Genomic DNA, 17,579 nt, shown 5'->3' with positions numbered 1-17,579 from the left:
ATCTGTCCTTGGGCTCTGAACATTCTGTTCATTCTTCGCCCTCGTCTTGTTGCACACCTTTTTTTTCTTTTGCTCCAAGATGATGGCGCACAGAGCTGCCCACCCGGCTGCTGCGACTGATACCCCGTCGCCAGCCACTGACGCAACTCATTTCCCAACAACTGCGGCTCCTGCAGCCAACCCTGGTTCTGGCCCTCCCGCAAAACCTCTTCTCCCGCCAAGCAGTCCGACCACCACTGAGAACCGTGTTCCCGATACCTATGCTCGGCTCGCGTCCTCGTTTTCTTCTTTTCTCGCCGTGAGCATGCACCAAATCCTGTTTCTTCGCTCTGTCTATCCGCCAGCCACTTTTCTTCCCGTCCGTCAATATAACCACCCCGTCAAACAGTCGCGCCACCCTGGCGTCTGTTCTTGGATCAACGACGCGTGTTCATTCGTCGAAGCCGCACTGATAAAATCTTCAATCTCGGCTGCATCATTCGTCATAGTCTCCGAAAGGACAAACCGGCCATTGGAACGGTATACTTTCGACTTTTCCCAGATACCGCAGGTGTCGTCGACAGACATCCATACGCCATTTGCGAGCGCTGTCGCTGCTAAAACTGGCAATATCGAGAAATTTGAGATCCTCCAACAATCCGCAAATGCTGCCCAGTCTATTCCCAAGTCTGTCCCATCAACGGCCACCGTTGACACGGAGGCTCAATTTCGAGGTGTCCTCGCACGATTGGCGTCGGCGTGTGCAAGGCTGACTCCACTTCCGCAGCATGAAGAATATCGCCCCGCGCTTTTCGTCATATTACGCCCCAATGCAGAACCCCCTGCTGGTATAACAGCGGAGGAACAGTGGTGGATTCCAACTGAACCCAACGGCCTTTCTACCGTGCCCACTGAATCGGTGAATGGGGACTTCCCAGAACGAAAATCTTTTGGAAATAGCAATTCTAAGGGCCTAAACGAAAACAACAAGAGGCCCTGCCCCATTAGCCCAAAGACCCCCAGTAATGGCACTCCCAACAATTGCAAACGCTCAAGAGCGCCGCAAACCGTCCCTGTTCGCAGGGTTGATGCTGGAGAGATGCAGCTGGAGGTGTGGGCGGAAGAAGCGTATGGGAAATTCGAGATTCTGGACCGCCTTAATACCGGATAACCACCTTAGATTGCGATGAATTTGCTGTCATGAGTATTTCTTGCCTTTCTGTCGGCCAGTGTGCCTCTCTGCTGATGACCTCGCCTGTTCTGCTTTTCCTTTTCCCTTCTAGGAACCTACTCTACCTTGCAAGCTCGATACTGGTGGCCTGGAATGTACAAAGATGTGTCGGCCTTTGTGAATCCCTCAGTTGGCATTGGGGGCAGTGTTTGACATAGGCCGACACATCTTTGTACATTCCAGGCCACCAGTATCGAGCTTGCAAGGTAGAGTAGGTTCCTTCTCGTCCTTTATGTTTATTTTTTTTTATTTTTTTATTTTTTATTTTTTTTTTTTTCCCTCTCTTCTTTTTCTTCCACCCCCGCTCGGCATGACAAAGCCCTTAGCAGTGACGATTATCTGATGTCCATTCCTTGTCTTACCCGGCGTCTGCAGCTATGCCTTTTCTCTTCAAAATTCTTTTCCTCACCCTGACGAGAGATTTCTCCCTTTCTACCCCTAAATCTCAACTAATGTTCTAACCCCGTAAGGCTTCCAATCTCCGTATTCTATGATCTTGTTTCGTTTTCTTATTTTTCGCTCCTTGGTCTCTTCTACAACTTCGTTATTTTATGCATAGCTACGGACTGTTCGGTTAGATCCTAAAAAACAACAATATGATTTTCGAGCATACCAACTTATGAGCTACCTTTTTCCTTACTTTTTTTGTTCTCTCTCTCTTTTCTTTTAGCCTGAGACTTCTATTCAAGGTGAAGATATACGGAAATTCTATCACCAAAAGGTTCAATCCGACCCCTCCATACCCACAGTAACCACCCAGGTCCCGGACGATGGGGGTGTCGGTTCCCTAAGGAAATAAGATAGCAAAAGTGCATCTGGCATGGCTGTATAAAATCTTTCTGTATTAAAACGGTCTCTCAAGCGACATTTAACGAACACCGTAGAGGAACGAATAACAACACAGACCTCAACACTCCCCTGAAATGCTCAAACATCGTTTTTCCCTCCTTTATTTTAGGTATCTGTACCAATTTCAGTAGTTTGGGGGGGGGAAGAGAAAAAAAGGTCTCATATGTGCCCATTAGACCAAGGGCAAACAATATGACAGAATTTCGTTCCAGGCGGAAAGAAGAAGCAAGAAGGGAAAAAGAAACAAAAATTCGAGTAAACGCAACTATCAAAAGGGCAAAATAGTGTATCGAAGGGCCTCAAGGACATGAAGCAATGAAGCAAGGCATAAAACAGACCCCTTTCTTATCGTATAACGTACCTTTGCAGGCACATAACACCACCAGGCCTTGGGAACTTCCTTGCTCACGCTAGTAAAAAGAGTTCAAGACAATGCACATATGAAAGCATTGTATAAGAAAAATAAAGCAGGGAAAAGCGCGCACATTTAAAAAAAAAAAAGAAATGTTTGAATGTTTATAATTTTTGTTCTCAAACATACATTTATATTAGGAAATTATCATCTGGCCAGTCTATCATGGGTCTCACTTCGTTAGCAAACTGGTTCAGAGCATCTGCTCCGAAAGGATCATTTAATCGCCCGACGTATCGGTCTTGAAGGAGCTTCAGGCCTTCGAAATCGTCATTGACCGGCAATGCGGCGTGGGTATTAACAAGATCTGCTGGGCGTACAGCGGGGATAGCGCCATTAGCCGGGTTACGCTGGAAACGTTGTTCTTCAAAAAGGCGTTGGCGAAGCTGTCCTCCCACAGCAGGTTGCTGGTTGGTATTGTTAACCGCCGGTTGGGCGTTTTCTTGGACGACCGGAGCTGGTCGTGGGCCACCATCCCATGGAACACCATGTTGGAACGGTTGTTCTGCCATGTCGTCCTGAAAGTACTCCTGCGGAAGAGCAGGGAGAAAATTCTGATTACCAGCACGTTCAAGAAAGCCAGGTTGATGGCCATGAACTCGTGGCGCACCTGGACCGTTAGCGGCGTATAGCTGATTTACCAATGGGAGACCTAGTATGTTTTGTCCTGGTATATCAGCAAAGGTGGTCTTTGGTAGGTCTACTTCAAGGTCGGTTTCCTTCAATTCTGGGTGAGACTTCAGCGCTTCTTCGGTTGCTGTCTTTTGGGCTAGGGCTGCCTCCTGATAATGACGACCCTCGGATGGAGCGTAGTCATGCAGGGGGCATGAGCCGCCTTTGCCGGTGAAATGGTGGTATCCGTCCTTTGAAATATCTTTTTTGCAAACATAACACATTATCCACCGGCATTTCGTGCAATACAGCTTGTTGCAACCGTCCGCCTTAACAATAGGCATCTTACATTTAGAATTAGGGCATATGCGGATGATAGCCTCGCTCATGGCCTCTTCAATCTTGTGGCGCACAGGAATGTTCTTTTCCTTCCGGGCTTCATCGCAAGTTTTCGGGACGTGACTCTCCCCCTTGCATGAGCGGCAACTCACTTTCCAGCATTCAGATTTCAAGCAGCGAAACTCGCGGTTTTCTTCGACTGGAGGGTAGATGGCTTTAAAATCGCAAAAGGGACACTCTTCCAGCCCATCAATTTCAGCTTTTTCGATTTCATCGCGTTGACGGAGATCGTCAATTTTTCTCATCAGCGCAGTACCAAGGATATCCGCAAGTTCAACCTGAGAAAACAAAGCGTTGCAGCCGCTTGTGTCCATGCAATGGATTTCGTATCTCATGTACCCAATTTGGGTTTCTGCATTTGCCTTGATGCAAGACTGGCAGAAAAAATGGGATTGGTCACCGGCACAGGGGATCATGCGGTTAATGGGAGCGTCAGTATAACAGCATTGACATTCCATGAGACCTCCAGTGGCCGCGTGGGCTGCCTCGTTTGCTGCTTCTAACTTATCCGCTTCTGCTTGCTTACGCTCCTTCTCTAATAAAAGATGGTCCTTCAGCAAGGCATGTAACCCACGGTTTATTGAGTCGTCCCTTGTATGGTTCACGTACCTTCTTTCTGGACGCGCATATTTCTTGCATCCTGAAATTCATGTGTCAGAGTATCTCTGTGGGCCTTGGCAAGGCGAGAGCGTTCAAAAAGTGGCATCTTCTCGCGTCTACTAGCAACTTTCAGACGCCCGTATGGCACGTCGGCGAGGTTGGTATAATTAGAATCGAGGTAATAAAGATGTTGGTATGCGGCGTACAGAGTTATGTGACGCTGGAGCGTTGACTTTAAAAACTGCACAGGGATATCCGGGTAGTCAAGACGCAGAAGCGCTCGACTACACGGCGTGTTAGCTCTGCTTTCCTACCTTTATGCAGGTTGGAACACGATGAAGAAGTTGGAAGATCCCCCCCCCCGGGAAAGAGTGATAGATGATTGTATATGTCACAGTATCTAAAAGGAAGTTTGACCGGAAACAATCAAGAAACCGAGAAAACCGCGAAGCAGTCGCTAGGACACTCACGCAGAATTATAATAGTGTTTATCCCTCACAACCCCGTCATCTGGAGACCACTTGCCCTTATTTTTCTCTTTCTCTTCAATCTTTCTGCGCTTCCGCTCCTGTAAGGTGGGGTAAGGTCCGGCTTCGAGGATCGCATTGATCAACACTGCATCGTCGGGAAAGGCTCTAATGCGTTTCTGCTCTGCTTGATAGACCCCTTCGACGTAGTGCGGGCAAATGTCCGGGAAAACTGTGAGAATTAGAGCCCAGAGAGAGCCTGCTTCGGCGGAAACACCGTCAGAGGCAGCGAGAGGGCGAAGCACCTCATTCCCGGGCGTCATAGCGGCAGGTTGACCGGCGGCAGCGGCGGAAAGAGTTTCCTGAAAAGCGTCGTGTCTCCGTTTCATGCTGAGTCTTGCGGCTTGTCTCTCCTTTAATCGAGTCAGACTGGTCAACCTCATGGCTATGGAAATCAGAGGGCCATATATCCAACCCAAAAGAGGCAGTCTTCGAAATACGAAGGAAAGGATAATAAGAAGCATTAGTTGCAAGCTGCTACAGATGATGGCTTTGAATCCTCGAACGACATGATATGATATGAAAGGCCGAAAAGGAAGAAACGAAAAGACAATCAGAGGCCGAATGGTAGATGAGAGACAGGGCAGAGAAAAGTTACCAAGTTCGAGGCCCACGAGTGCCAGTTGCATGTACCTCGTTGTCAAGCAACCTGGGGAGTTTGTCTGTGGGCTTATTACCTGGTAGCGGCTGCGAGCTCTTGGTAGTTGTACCTAGAATTGGCGGGTATCACATGTCACATACAGCTTGGAAGCAAGGTTGAGTTTCGACCAAGGCCTGACAAAAATAGGCCTAAGCTCCAGGATGGAAAAGGTTTGAGCTTTGTGGACTAAAGTTAGCCTAGGCTGAGCTTGGCAGAATGATGATATCGAAGAAAGTTGGATGGCCCTGCCCGGACCTACCGTCACCGTTGGAGGTGGAAGCGGTGGTGATGGTGGTGATGGTGGTGGTGGTGGTGGCTTAATGGCAAAAGGGAACGGGGGGATTCTGGCCAGAAGGGAAGGGATTTCTGCCGGTTCGCGGGAGTCGACGCCGCCCCCGCCCTGATTGTTGACCCCGCCCTCGTAGAACGTTGCCGTCCCCGCTGCACCGGTTGTCCATGTAATATCTTCGACACACAATCTGCAGCGCAGAGCGAGCCTGCTGCCAATCCTGGAATGCTGGTGAGCTTGCTCTGGCGGACAGAGTCGAGATCAGGCCTTGCGCTAAGATGAATGCAGCATAGTTGGTGCCAGAACCTTTAAGCTCACCAATCGGCTTGGCTGAGACTGCGCCGCATGACGTTGATGCTTCATCGCATGGCGGAGAGGCGGATGCTGAGGCCGGTAAGTAACAGTGCGGGCGTGTGTGATACAGCTGTGCTGGTTGTGGATATTCATAGTAGTTAACTACTCTGTACTCCGCAAAAAGTGCGGCTTTCAACAGGCAGATCCTGAGCGGTTCATGGTTCATCCCTGGTGGGACTAACTAACTACAACTACGGAGTACGCATGCAACTAAATACGGAGGAGTTACTCTGCCCAGAGTACGGATACTAACTCAAAACTCTCCCAGCAGCCATCGGCGGCGTTTTGGCGCATCTGGATGCGTTTGCCTGAGCAAAAAAAAGAACAAATCTCTCATGGCTACACTAACACACCACCTTGAAAATGAAACTGCTGTTTTCGAGTCCTCAGCAATATCGACATCCCTGCTCTCCGCCTTCAGGAAGCACCCCCAGACTTCGAGGTCAGCTCCAGGGTACTCCAGACTCCACAACTCTTCCACCACAAAATTTAGCAAAACTAACGAAAACGCGATGCAAGGAGTAAAGCAGGCTCTGGCTCCCGTGAAACTCTCACACATCGCCTCTTCCCCACATTCCTCGCCGGGTTCCCTCGCTTCCCATCGGATCCGTTCCGGACAATTTCTCACCGGAGTCTCTAGCGAATACCAAAAATTCCCGATGCCTTGTTGTGTCGGGTATTGGTCACGCCTCATCCCGCCCACATTTAAACAGGGGTGCTTTTCTCGAAGCATTTCGCCGAAATCTTCCCCATAAACTCCGGTCCCAGGCACAGCTCGGCATCCTAAAACTCTTGGATTTCTCGGGATCCTTCCCCCCACGGCGTACGCCGTGCTCCGTACTCCGTATATATTCAAGGATCTACGGTCCGAGAGGCTCCTGAATCCAATCGATTCTCCTGTAAGGCAGCCAACCACCTCCCGTTACTTCTTCCAACCCCTGGGTGTTTTTTTACACAACTCACGGCATATACAGTTTTAAACCAACGCCCCCTCCCCCTTTACTTGTCCTAAAGTGGGAAAAGACACATTCGCCATGGGGTCCGCCGACTGCTCGTTGCCGCTCGCGACGTCCCCTGACCTCGTTCTCGTCGTGCCTACTCCTGACGAACGGATCGAGTGTTTAAAAATTAACGGCCTGGCATGGAAAGGGCAGCTGACGACAGAACAGTACATCCAGCGGGAGAACCACCTGATGAGCCAGAACATGACAAAGGACGGAGCCTTGACCTGCTGGATCCTCACAGAACGAAACTCACTCCCGGATTCCCGCCCAATCCTCAGTAGCTGCGAAACCTTCGCGAAACCCGCTTTCCTCGCCTATAATGGTAAGGTTGAGGATGTTCTCTCCCACGGTATTGGTAGCGTGTTCTCGCGACCCGAATATCGCGGACGAGGTTATGCGCGACGGATGATCCAAGAACTCGTTAAGATCCTCGAGACGTGGCAGCTAGAGAACTCCGCCAGGAAGAAGTCCATCTTCTCTGTGCTCTATTCCGACATAGGCAAGACCTTCTATGCTGCCCTTGGATGGAAGCCGTTCCAGTCGTCCCATTACTCCCTCCCGCCGCTGGAGAGACCACAAGCTAAGAAGGATATCGAAGGCCTGGATATGATATTGGTCAAGGACATGGCAAGAGACGATGTGAAAAGATACATGTGCTCCAATGCGGTTCTCGACCGATATCGCGCAAACCTGAGGGAAGCCTCTGCAAAAGACACAAGGGCCAAGGCTGCGTTCAGTCCTGACTTTGACAATATGACTTGGCATTGGGCGCGAGAGGAATTCTACTCCCCAATACTTGCTCCGGAGAAAGGTGAACCAAAAGTGAAAGGCGCATGCGTTCCGAGCCGAAACGTCTTCTTCTCCTGGAACCGAAACTTTGGTGCATCTGCCGAGCAGAGTACCCTTTTCATTCTTCGAGCTCTGCACGAGGAACCTTCATCCGCATCAGAGAGACAAACGATAATTGATGCCATCGCTGCTGTTCTCCGTCGCGCTCAATACGAGGCGCGCGACTGGGATATGGGGCGAGTGGAGATCTGGAACCCCTCTCCTTTGGTAGAAGAAGCCGTCAAGAAGCTAGACGCCAACGCAAAGTTGGTTCACAGGGAAACCAGCAGCATTACTAGTCTGAAGTGGAATGGCAAAGAACTGGGACTTGGAGAGGAGGTAGACTGGGTATGGAACGAGAAATACGCCTGGTGCTAGACTATTGATTTTGCGGAACATGGGAGGCTGTTTGAACACAATTAACCACCCTAAATATAGATGTGTGGAGGTAGACTGCACTGAGGTGCCTTTTTTGGGCTGTCTGTTTTCTGCTTCTGAAGCGGCTCTTAGCGACTCATTTTCCCTTTTACGGGCTTGATATCCCCTTGCTTCCCCGTATTCGGGCAAAAGCAGATGCTTGATGAAGTGATATGCTGGCAGGAAATGTCCTGTATTCACGATTTGTTTGTTACTGTGTGCCAGAATATGCGAATTATGATTTTTCAAGTTTTCAGAACTTACTTTGAACTTCTCTGCCGTTACCTCTATCCTCCATTTTTCAGGGATCAAGTCTCGCCAAGTCTCCAGAAACTCCCTCTCTGGCACCGCTAAGTGCGGATTAGGGGCTATGGCTTCCAGATATACATCGCCGACCCAATTGATCGTAGTTTCTCTGTTGAGGTTCGACCCTATGGAGTCGCTGTCAGCTTAAATGTGAGTAATGCTGAAAGAAACCTAAAGGATAGGCCTTACACTTGAGCTCCTCGAAAACCTGTAACTTAATACCGGATGGGGAATCGTCCATTAAACGGCGGACAATCGCATAAAAATGGGATCTAGGGAATGGCGCTTTTGCACCTGACGTATCCGAATCGTCGACAACGGAATTCCACAAATCGCGAACTAAGAATTGCTTGCTCAAATCAATTCCCTGCAATATAGAGCCTTCGAGCAATTTCTTCCAGGCTGATAGTTTCGACGCTGCCGATGGCCGCCAACCAACCAAATTCCCGCTATTTCGATCTTCATCAATGAAGCCACATACATCAACCCACGCCTCGTAGCATTCCGTGGGAGATAGAGGTATATCGGTAAACAGGCCGTCGAGGGCCTTTCTCCTCTCCGCCGTGCCAGGTGGGGTGTGTAGATCGGATTGGCGTTTGGTATCCACGTCCATTGCATTCTCCTCGATGTCCACCATATCATACACCTGCAAATTCCTTAATAGAAACGGGAGAGCAGAGTAGCCCTTGCCAACACTTTGTAGTTCTAGCGTCGACTTGCACAGCGCAATGGCCGTAACTGCATCACTGGCGTCCGTCTCCAAAACTCCGCCATCTTCCTTACGGCTGTTGTCAAGGAGCGGCGACGGTCTTAATACGAATATCGAATTTGAGGAGTGAACCTGACGGAGCGAGTATGTCTTGGTATCGGTACATAGGTTGACAAAGGCATCGTCTGTTCCCTGGTTCGACGATGAGCCGGAACTTGCTCTAGCGGCGGAGATAGACGGAGGAGGCGACTTGAGGTAGAGTCTAATTCCATCAGGTGCAAATGTCAGCACATTGGGTCTCGATCTTGATGTATGGCGATCATTCCACACTCAGCAACTGAGGAGGGGGGAAACCGAGGCAAAAGGAAAGCCGTACGGAGGAGCTTCGTCTGATGTAAGTAATGCGAGCAGCTCCTCTGGGAGTTCAAGGAGTCTGAACGCCTCTTGAGGTGCCGTATGCGTGAAGGGGATGCTTAGAGCTGTTTGTTTCTCCATATGGTCCATTACATTTCCCTGATTGATTAGCTTCGGATTTACGAATGGATTGCTCAGCGAGACAATCGTCGAGGCTGGCTATTTGCCAAGACCATCCACCTTCACTTGGTGCCAAGCCTTCGGATTTGGTATACAGAGAAATTGGATTGACTTGCTGGATTGCTGCCTTTGTATGACATGTATTTATTGCAGGATATGACCCAGTCACTTAGATATCTGCTCGAAGATTGCAGTAACAGTTGAACACCCAAGGGCCGAACAGATGATATCTCCGGTCCAAACCTCCCTGGAATCCCCAAAACCTTGTAACACATAAAATGTTCCTGAAGGAGCAGGGAATTGGGCCTATATCAGGTATTGCTTCAAAATAACTGCATACAGAACCACAAAAGTACTAGCAATGAAACAGTGCCCAGCCTGCCATCGCTTAAAGGGGTTCTCTGGGAAGAGGGTAACTGGGTAAACCAAAGTGTAGCAGTTCGAAGGACCACAAAGAGAAGAAAGGCAGATGAACTTAAAACAACCAAGGTATGGTATGATATGCAAACAGCAGTTGAGTTAAACAGCAAGACACATGTCCAGAAAATGTGAAAGAGCATTGGAACACGTATTCTTTCTCAAACCAGAAGTATCTGGGAGATGAGTGAGGTGGGAAAAAGTAGAGAAAAATATAAAATAAAACAAAGAACTGCCCGTTTCGAGTGAATTTGGAAGGATAAAAAAAAAATGTCAAGATGGCCGTGAGAAAGTTGTCAAAGCATAGATGAATGAAAGCCAGCTCAAAGACGATGAATAGAAAGTAATCGTACGGCGAAAACCAAATAGCTTCTCTTCTTGCTTTGAGCTTTTCCCTTTCGTCAGCGAAAAATGATATCACTTCTAGATCGAACTCCAGCTAAAACAGATTGCTAGGCCAGCGAAGAAAACTGTCATAAACCAAGTATTACAGTCAAGAAAGCCTTTCCCGTCGCATCGCCACTTAAGAGTCTAAATATGTGTTAAATTAGGAAGATCGAAGAGGAGTATCGAGACTTGAAGACCGACGAAGGAAGTCAGTACCCAGAAAACCATACGAGGGTTTATCGGACTCACTAATCTAGTATTAAAACCGCTTAATCTTCATTAATTTGACTTGTCTGATGGGGTTTTGGAGTCAGGAGAGGATTCAGCTTTGCTTCCTTGTTTCTGTGTGGCTTCTCCTTGTTTCTGCTGTTGCTGTTGTTTTTGATCCTTCTGCATCATATCTTGAATGGCTGCTCCGTCCTTTTCCCATTGAGCCTTTGTGTCTTTAAATTCCTCCTTGATTCGCTTTGTCCGTTCGGCCTTTTCCTTTTCCTCGGCCTCTCGTTGCAAGCGTTCTTTCTCCATTTCCTCCATATGTCGTATGTCATCAAGACTTGGCTCGTAAAGATGCCAGATTGTATAATGGGGCAACCCAACAACAGAAAACTTCATTCGCTTTGCCATCTGTGGATAGAGTCAGACAGAAATGAAAGAAGATAAACGACTAAGAATGGGTGAAATCTTACCTTCCCAAAAGCCTCGGTTTCCGCGTGTTTCTCAAAGCTGAAGGCAGGAAAATGCACTCCGGAGCGGAAAACTCTAGCTTTCGCTAGAATACTGACTCCCCCAACGCCATCAATTTCCATTTCCATATCTGGATCGCCATATGGATCCCGCAAATAGGCCAAATGTGGCCGCCACGTCGCGTATTCCGCATAGCCCTCTACAATCACGGCATCTTCGTCGAGGGTGTCCGCTAAAGCGAGAGCGGTTTCGGATTCTTGCCATGAGTTCAAGTCGTACGGCTGTTCCCCACCAAGCCAGTCAGGAAGAGGGCGCCAGACATCTGCGAACAATTGTCAGCTTAGACGAAAACAGGCGAACTGTATTTGCATAAAGTGTACTTACTTGGAACTATGACATCCTTGTTATGCCTCATGAGATCTTCCAAGATAGTAAAGGGGGCAGTTTCAACGTCAGCATCTCGCCAATATACCCAGCTGTGGTTCGGTCGCAACGTAGCGCTCAACAACCAGTTTCTTGCTTGGGCCATCAATTTTCTTCTCGAGGCCTGTGCGGCAAAACCATGTCTACTCTCCACGTCCTGATTCACCTTCTGTCCAAAATCTTTCTCTATAACTGAAACTTCTCCATAGGGCATCTTGGGGTCAGGATCATCTTGAAGATCCTTGAGCATTTGAGTGAGGAGGGACGAGGTCTCATCTTTGGAGTCTGAGACGAGAAAAGCAAGATCTATAAGATGATGAGGGTAGGTGAAGTTGCGAAGGTGTGAGAAGAACATCGGTAAGTGTGTAGCGGCATCACGGAGCGGTGTGCAGAGAAGAATTCGCTCTTCCCGCTCCCATCCTCGCGCCGTGCCCTGGGCGTTGGTGAGATCGTAGTATCGCACAGTTTCGAGTTGGAAATCATCATTCGCGGAAAGGAGGCCAAGAGTTAATGTGCCGAAAATCGTAGCTCGCCAGGAGGGAAAGAACAAAGTCAAAATACATATCGAGAGCCCGCCGATGATGAACAAACGTTGTATTAATTGTCTTCTTCGCCGAAGGGCTGGTTGTGACCTTGGTTGGAATCTACCCAGAGAGCGAAGGTATCAGCCCGTCGCTGCTCGCAGAATTTGCATAAACGGAAGCAGAGAAGTTCGGGGAACGGCGTGCGTCGTTAGTGCCACATACCTGTGAGGAGATATAGAAAAAGTACCGCTTTCCCCGTGAGGGTAAGCGGTATAGCCATTGGTAAAGGCGTAGTGCCTGTTCATATCTCCAACGCAGCCAACATGTGTGTCGGGAGCCCGATAGAGAGCTGCCTCTCCCTGCTGTTGGAGACGGAGAGTCCAGAGGTAAATAAACCCCTGACCCGTCCCCCAATGAACAGGTGTACAGTGGTGATCCTTGCAGTTAAGGGAAGCAAAGGCCTTCAAGGCCGGATACAGGTTTCCTGGCCCTAGTGGAGAGGAAACGAGCGCGGGTAGACGGAAAAGAAAGGCGGATGGACGTCGGATGGAGAAATTTGAAGATGTATCCCTCAACTGGCACAGGAGGAAAAGAGGACAAGCGAGCATACTTTTGGCGTGTCTCAAGTCTGTCTCTCGGTTTCAACTCCCAGCCAAGGGGATCATTGATTTTCCGACGCCCGCACAAAAGTTTCGGTGGGCCGGGTGCAGGACGCCGCCATGCTGCTTGCGGCAAGGCTCGGCGGATCCCGAGGCGAACACTTCGTAATCGAAGAGAAGATCTGCCAGCCGATCACCGTGAAACAGCACACTATCACCACCTGAAACGATGGACGGCCATCTTCCGTCCGTGAAGGATGAGGTGCCCCCAAAATATATACTGTCCGACATCCCATCATCGTACAACCGTCTGCCCTGCGTGGGCTTGGGACCTAACCCAAAGCCTCCAGCTGTCAGCCCGAACAATGGCCTTCGTCGGGATCAAGGTTTTTGAGTCTCAGCAGAGCTCGACAGGCAACAAAAGCTCCGCGTGCCCACCAGGATCGTCGTCGCCTTAGCCTCTTCGAGATTGCGGTGGCATCGGCTGCCTCGATCCCACGGCGATTTCCTCCCGTCTGATCCTCAACAATATCGTTTTTCCCCTCACAGGGAAAAACATCGATGTCGTACAGGACATCCACCGGGAGGGAAAAGCGACTCCGCTTCCACTCTGCCGCTCGACTAGGTGCTGATGCAATGACCCTGGCCTCAGCAGGCCGCTCCCCTCTCAATTCATCCTTCGCATGACCTCTTCCCGGTTTAATCGCCACTCTAGGCCCCGTTGGCAAAAGTTGGACAGGCAGGCAAAGCATTCCGTCCAGTAGATCAGTCCACGTGGGTTTTCCGATGTTGAGTAAAATGCGCTCTGCCAACTATCGGTTAACTGAAATGGCTCAATGCTGATGCTGTACGGAGTACAATGAAAAGTTTCCAGGAAAGGGCAGCGGAATACAGAGTATACGGAAATCACAAGCTAGTGATAGAATTCAAACGCATATTGAAGATGCATAGCGTACATGTACGGAGTACTGGACAAGGATGAAGGTCATCATTGCATCCACCCAGGATTTTGCTCTTAAATTTATCCCGGTTGCTTGTCCTTCGTAATAGAATGAACTCTGTCAATCCAGTGATCCTTTATTACGACTTGAAGATGGAATTTTTCAAGAACCTTGTATCTCTACCTCGGTGCTGGCTACTCATGATGCAGGGTCATGGAAAAAGAAGGGTGAATACCTATGGAAGACTCTATTCTATTCAGCTGTCGTTAGTGTCGCATTTAACCAAACATAGCCATTTTCCTGTTCTCTTATTGTATTACTTTTTCAACAATCCCTAATTGAAGATTATCTAACTGCTGCTCCTTTCAAGCTTTTCACAGTGCACACACCGCCTGATTTCGTTACCAGCTTCCCAACTGAAGGAGTTGACGGTGCTGTGCTAGTTTCGCCTCCACTGTTTAGCTGTGGCACTGCACTGCTATCAAAAGCCACTTCCAGCGAATCTGTCGTAGTGAAACCCGGCTGGAATGTCTCCCAAATCTTCTTCTTCGGGTTCAATACTTTCTCTGGGTCACCATTGTTCCAACCTTCAAAGAAAACGCGCTCTCCGGCTTCGGCGCCCTCAGGAGGAGAGACCAATTCAACTGGTCCAGCATGTGACTCATCGTTCTTTGGCGATGCCGCGAGGACCATAGCAGCAGATTTAATACCACGCATGGTAACGGGTTTGAGGTTGCAGACAGTAACAACCTTCCGCCCTTGCATTTCTTCCAATGGTACTAGCCCGTTTAATCCAGAGCACACAGTCCGGACTGTGAGTCCGGTAGCCTCGTCTTGCGTTGTATGCTCAGTGCCTGGTGCATCACCGCAAGCGATCGTGGAGACGTAAAGGGAATCTGCGTTTGGATGATTGATAGCACGAAGGATATGTCCGACACGAAGATCAATGAGCGAAGGTGAAAGGGGTGCTGCTGGAGCAGGTGCCTTTGGTTGCTTGGGCTTCTTCTCTTTCTTCTCCTTCTTGGGCGCACCGGCGGCTATAGCCCCGGCGACAGCTTTATCCTTCGCCACATCTACCACGGGTATATTTGCTTCATTTTTATCCGCATTCTTTCCCCGACCAACGACCAAATCCTTCTCTCCAACCCGTCCGCCTTTCTTCTCTCTCTTTTTCTTATTATTTTCATCCTTCGCCACAACGACCCTTGGTGCAGCTCTCACATCATTCACATCGATTTTAATCTTTTCTTCCTCTGGTATTTGCAAACTGAAAAGGGGTGCATTCTGCACGAGGTCAACATGCCGCACAATATGATGATATCCATCCTCCCCGGTCCTCTCCTCTGGGGACCATTTCTCCACAACCGGACCCAAGAGGGCATATAAAGCAACGTCTGCTACAGATGGTTTTGCGCCAAGGACAGTAGTACGGGAGGCGAGATGTGTATTCACGGTGATGAGGAGCGTTGAAACGCTCTCTATCTCACCCTTCTTCAAAGCTTGTGCCAACTCTGACGACCGAGACAACCATTGGTTGATTTCTGCCTTCTCAGCATCTGTGTAATCGGCCGTTGGGAATATTTTTGGGGAAATGGATTCGAGATCGGGCTCGGTAGAATTTGATGGAACGACTCGTGGGTAAGAACGGTAGAGGAGTGAAAGTAGAGAAGTCGCTGGCGCTGACGCGGTAGCCATTTTTGCAGCTTGGTTAAAGAGTGGTGTAGATCGCGCACGAGCAGTAAAGGACGACGTCGAATGAGTCACTGGCTGGAGTGATCGTGATGATAAACGACCCCGCGATATAAGTCGTTGCGGGGCTGATGCAGTCCGCAGGACGGAAGAGATGGGATTGGTAGGCTTCAGCTTGAAGGATGTGACTATTGGCTCAGGGGAAACTGAGCACCCAACTCAAGATAAAGTCTGCAATTTAAAAAAAAAGCCGACTTTTCAAACTCTCATCAGCATTTACCTTTGAACATCAAAACTTTTTAGAGAGAGAAAAAACATTGGGCAGGATTGGCCTCTACGGCGGAAGTCTTGGCAGTATGAGTCAGCCAGCCCTCGAAGCTCGAGGATGTTGGTCATCCGTTGAAATGTTTTGGCCGTGACTTTGCTTCTACGCAGCGTGTACTTATATTTTTTCTTAAAAAAAGGAAATACGGATTATTTATCTGTCTCGGAAGCTTGAATAGGATATCACAGGGGAAACCCAGCAAATAGTTCTTCCTCGCAAAGCCCACTATCAACAGCTCAAGATTGAAAGACTATTGCAGCCATAAGGCAGACTCAGGCATGGCCAGCAACATGCAACGATGGCCCTCGTAGGTCGAAGACAACAAAAATTGCCTTGAACAATACATCTCCAAAAACTTGAAGCCCACTACCGCTGTTAGATTGGACACCGCCAAAACATACTAGAGAGTTAAACCGTCAGCTAATCAAGCCAGGATCAAATGCTTTTAACCAAATCTGCTAGGGATATCTTACATTCCTCCCCAGTCTCAGTACTGAGGCCCACCTTGGAGAAGTTCATCAAATCGCCGGGTATTCTCGCGAGATGGGTATCTCCCAAGGAAACATAAAGGTCTGGAAGAGTCGCATTGCACGGGAAGATGAACCCGCCAGCTGCATATACCGATCTGGCGTTGTCAACCTGGTCGTAGTAGGCATTCACTATGTCCTCGTTGACTAACATTAACGTTGTGCCGGTATCAGCAATCGCGCTACCAACACCCTTGGTGATTCTGCGGAGTTGCTCGTCCTTGCCAACTTTGAACATTGTCGACTTGACTTCCCAAAATCCCCTAGAATTGTTTACGGGGATTGTCACCAAGTCCCCGTTAAACTTTGTTTCATCAATGGCTCCGAATTCATAAGAACCTGGGGCACCTTTCTTTAGCTGTGCAGCCAGAACAGGCTCATCCAAGTTGGCAGCAAGGTTGGTGAAAAAAGACTTCTGCTGTTGCGGTTCCACGGTGTTAAGTTCGTCGAAACCCAATCCTATCAAGCCATCGGATGCCTGGTCCAGTATGAATGAACCTGAAACGTCTGTCGGCAAGCCAACGGCTTGCTTTTGGACTGTCGCGCCGCCGATATCAACTGTGTCAATTCCAACTCGCCCAAAAGCGAAGGATGCGTCACCGTATGTGATATTGAAGGTAGCGTCCTCCAGGTCAGAAAAGGTTTTTGACTTGGCTGGGTCAAAAATTGAATGGCCTCTCTTTGCGTCTTCTGAAAGCTGAGTATTGAAGACCCAACTATGGGTATCCATTAGAAGAGACTATCTTTTTCCGGGGCATCCACACTTACGTATCTGAAGAGCCGGTATCGAGGTTCATGACGAATTTCTGGCCACCAATGGTAACGGGGGAGAGGTATTCCGCGTCATTGTTTGTAGGAGTGTTTGTCACAATTCCGGTTTCGTTCGCTTGCATTGCTTTTGAGACTGTATTCCGGTCGTTGTCGGAAGAGAATGGAGTGAAATCTTCAAAGGAATCGAAACTGATACCCGATGGGATAATCCCAAACTTGGCATATGCTTTTTTGAGAGCGCCAGGGCCGTCTGGCACGTAGTTCGGCTGACGAATTCGTTCAATTCTGACAGAACGGATTGTTTTCTTTAGGGGTGTTGGACTAGTGTGAACTTGCAAAGAGAGGAGGAGAAGCCCCAGCATCAATGACAGAAAATGCATATTTGGACTCAAGTTCATGGCGCTATCAAAGGCATGAGGGGCGGTTTTGCATAAAAGATATCAATTGAGAGAATAAAATTAAAAGGGTCCTAGGTTTGAGATACCAGTCACTGGCTTGAATGAGAAGAAAATAACGAACATCCTCTAGGAGAGAAGGAAAAATAGGAGAGAATTGCACGCTGATTGTCAACAATCAGCACTAAGAGAACGACTAAGCAACGA

General features: G+C 48.8%; 8 protein-coding genes across 8 annotated transcripts; 3 read left to right on the top strand and 5 right to left on the bottom strand.

Moving 5' to 3' along the window:
* Positions 1–79: 79 nt before the first annotated feature.
* CIMG_00305 (mitotic spindle assembly checkpoint protein MAD2B) lies at positions 80–1,150 on the top strand (the record flags this gene model as incomplete). Its single annotated transcript, XM_001246533.1, has 1 exon — positions 80–1,150. One exon carries the CDS (start codon positions 80–82, stop codon positions 1,148–1,150), a length of 1,071 nt encoding a protein of 356 aa, XP_001246534.1.
* A 1,431-nt stretch (positions 1,151–2,581) lies between these two features.
* Positions 2,582–5,545, bottom strand: CIMG_00306 (E3 ubiquitin-protein ligase). Its single transcript, XM_001246534.2, has 3 exons — positions 4,553–5,545; positions 4,092–4,366; positions 2,582–4,017 (listed from the first exon to the last, which is right to left on the bottom strand). Exons 1-3 carry the CDS (start codon positions 5,236–5,238, stop codon positions 2,603–2,605), a joined length of 2,376 nt encoding a protein of 791 aa, XP_001246535.1. The 5' UTR covers positions 5,239–5,545; the 3' UTR covers positions 2,582–2,602.
* On the top strand, positions 5,489–6,204 carry CIMG_12885 (uncharacterized protein; the record flags this gene model as incomplete). The annotated part of the gene is made up of 4 exons (XM_004445905.1): positions 5,489–5,621; positions 5,675–5,769; positions 5,832–5,931; positions 6,161–6,204. The coding sequence occupies 4 exons, from the start codon at positions 5,489–5,491 to the stop codon at positions 6,202–6,204; spliced, it is 372 nt and encodes a 123-aa protein (XP_004445962.1).
* Positions 6,205–6,251: 47 nt separating this feature from the next.
* On the top strand, positions 6,252–8,481 carry CIMG_00307 (uncharacterized protein). Its single transcript, XM_001246535.2, has one exon. It carries the CDS (start codon positions 6,927–6,929, stop codon positions 8,100–8,102), a length of 1,176 nt encoding a protein of 391 aa, XP_001246536.2. The 5' UTR covers positions 6,252–6,926; the 3' UTR covers positions 8,103–8,481.
* Positions 8,128–9,692, bottom strand: CIMG_00308 (sister chromatid cohesion protein Dcc1). The gene is made up of 4 exons (XM_001246536.2): positions 9,533–9,692; positions 8,637–9,418; positions 8,406–8,572; positions 8,128–8,332 (listed from the first exon to the last, which is right to left on the bottom strand). The coding sequence occupies exons 1-4, from the start codon at positions 9,658–9,660 to the stop codon at positions 8,231–8,233; spliced, it is 1,179 nt and encodes a 392-aa protein (XP_001246537.2). The 5' UTR covers positions 9,661–9,692; the 3' UTR covers positions 8,128–8,230.
* A 697-nt stretch (positions 9,693–10,389) lies between these two features.
* On the bottom strand, positions 10,390–12,694 carry CIMG_00309 (aminonitrophenyl propanediol resistance protein). Its single transcript, XM_001246537.2, has 5 exons — positions 12,348–12,694; positions 11,563–12,245; positions 11,181–11,500; positions 10,744–11,118; positions 10,390–10,682 (listed from the first exon to the last, which is right to left on the bottom strand). Exons 1-4 carry the CDS (start codon positions 12,428–12,430, stop codon positions 10,774–10,776), a joined length of 1,431 nt encoding a protein of 476 aa, XP_001246538.2. The 5' UTR covers positions 12,431–12,694; the 3' UTR covers positions 10,390–10,682; positions 10,744–10,773.
* Positions 12,695–12,947: 253 nt separating this feature from the next.
* On the bottom strand, positions 12,948–15,635 carry CIMG_10524 (cofactor for methionyl). Its single transcript, XM_001246538.2, has one exon. It carries the CDS (start codon positions 15,358–15,360, stop codon positions 14,011–14,013), a length of 1,350 nt encoding a protein of 449 aa, XP_001246539.2. The 5' UTR covers positions 15,361–15,635; the 3' UTR covers positions 12,948–14,010.
* A 316-nt stretch (positions 15,636–15,951) lies between these two features.
* Positions 15,952–17,375, bottom strand: CIMG_00311 (aspartic protease PEP3; the record flags this gene model as incomplete). Its single annotated transcript, XM_001246539.1, has 3 exons — positions 15,952–16,079; positions 16,153–16,922; positions 16,975–17,375. 3 exons carry the CDS (start codon positions 17,373–17,375, stop codon positions 15,952–15,954), a joined length of 1,299 nt encoding a protein of 432 aa, XP_001246540.1.
* Between the last annotated feature and the right edge of the window lie 204 nt (positions 17,376–17,579).

Source organism: Coccidioides immitis (genome assembly GCF_000149335.2).
Source record: "Coccidioides immitis RS genomic scaffold supercont3.1, whole genome shotgun sequence".
Taxonomy (NCBI): domain Eukaryota; kingdom Fungi; phylum Ascomycota; class Eurotiomycetes; order Onygenales; family Onygenaceae; genus Coccidioides; species Coccidioides immitis.
The sequence above is the reverse complement of the archived record's forward strand: the minus strand, read 5'-3'. Positions and strand labels throughout refer to the sequence as shown.

What these genes read in the sequence shown, in the direction of transcription:
- CIMG_00309 (XM_001246537.2), bottom strand. Translation starts at nt 12,430, where the DNA reads ATGAACAGGCACTACGCCTTTACCAATGGCTATACCGCTTACCCTCAC. An exon ending in TTTTCTATATCTCCTCACAG is followed by an intron (nt 12,246 to 12,347) that starts GTATGTGGCACT and finishes CTCTCTGGGTAG; the next exon opens with ATTCCAACCAAGGTCACAAC. An exon ending in AAACCGAGGCTTTTGGGAAG is followed by an intron (nt 11,119 to 11,180) that starts GTAAGATTTCAC and finishes CTCTATCCACAG; the next exon opens with ATGGCAAAGCGAATGAAGTT.
- CIMG_00306 (XM_001246534.2), bottom strand. Translation starts at nt 5,238, where the DNA reads ATGCAACTGGCACTCGTGGGCCTCGAACTTGGTAACTTTTCTCTGCCC. An exon ending in AAACACTATTATAATTCTGC is followed by an intron (nt 4,367 to 4,552) that starts GTGAGTGTCCTA and finishes CACGCCGTGTAG; the next exon opens with TCGAGCGCTTCTGCGTCTTG. An exon ending in TATGCGCGTCCAGAAAGAAG is followed by an intron (nt 4,018 to 4,091) that starts GTACGTGAACCA and finishes ATCTTTTATTAG; the next exon opens with AGAAGGAGCGTAAGCAAGCA.
- CIMG_00308 (XM_001246536.2), bottom strand. Translation starts at nt 9,660, where the DNA reads ATGGACCATATGGAGAAACAAACAGCTCTAAGCATCCCCTTCACGCAT. An exon ending in GGTTTTCGAGGAGCTCAAGT is followed by an intron (nt 8,573 to 8,636) that starts GTAAGGCCTATC and finishes GCGACTCCATAG; the next exon opens with GGTCGAACCTCAACAGAGAA. An exon ending in TAACGGCAGAGAAGTTCAAA is followed by an intron (nt 8,333 to 8,405) that starts GTAAGTTCTGAA and finishes TCGTGAATACAG; the next exon opens with GACATTTCCTGCCAGCATAT.
- CIMG_00307 (XM_001246535.2), top strand. Translation starts at nt 6,927, where the DNA reads ATGGGGTCCGCCGACTGCTCGTTGCCGCTCGCGACGTCCCCTGACCTC.
- CIMG_10524 (XM_001246538.2), bottom strand. Translation starts at nt 15,360, where the DNA reads ATGGCTACCGCGTCAGCGCCAGCGACTTCTCTACTTTCACTCCTCTAC.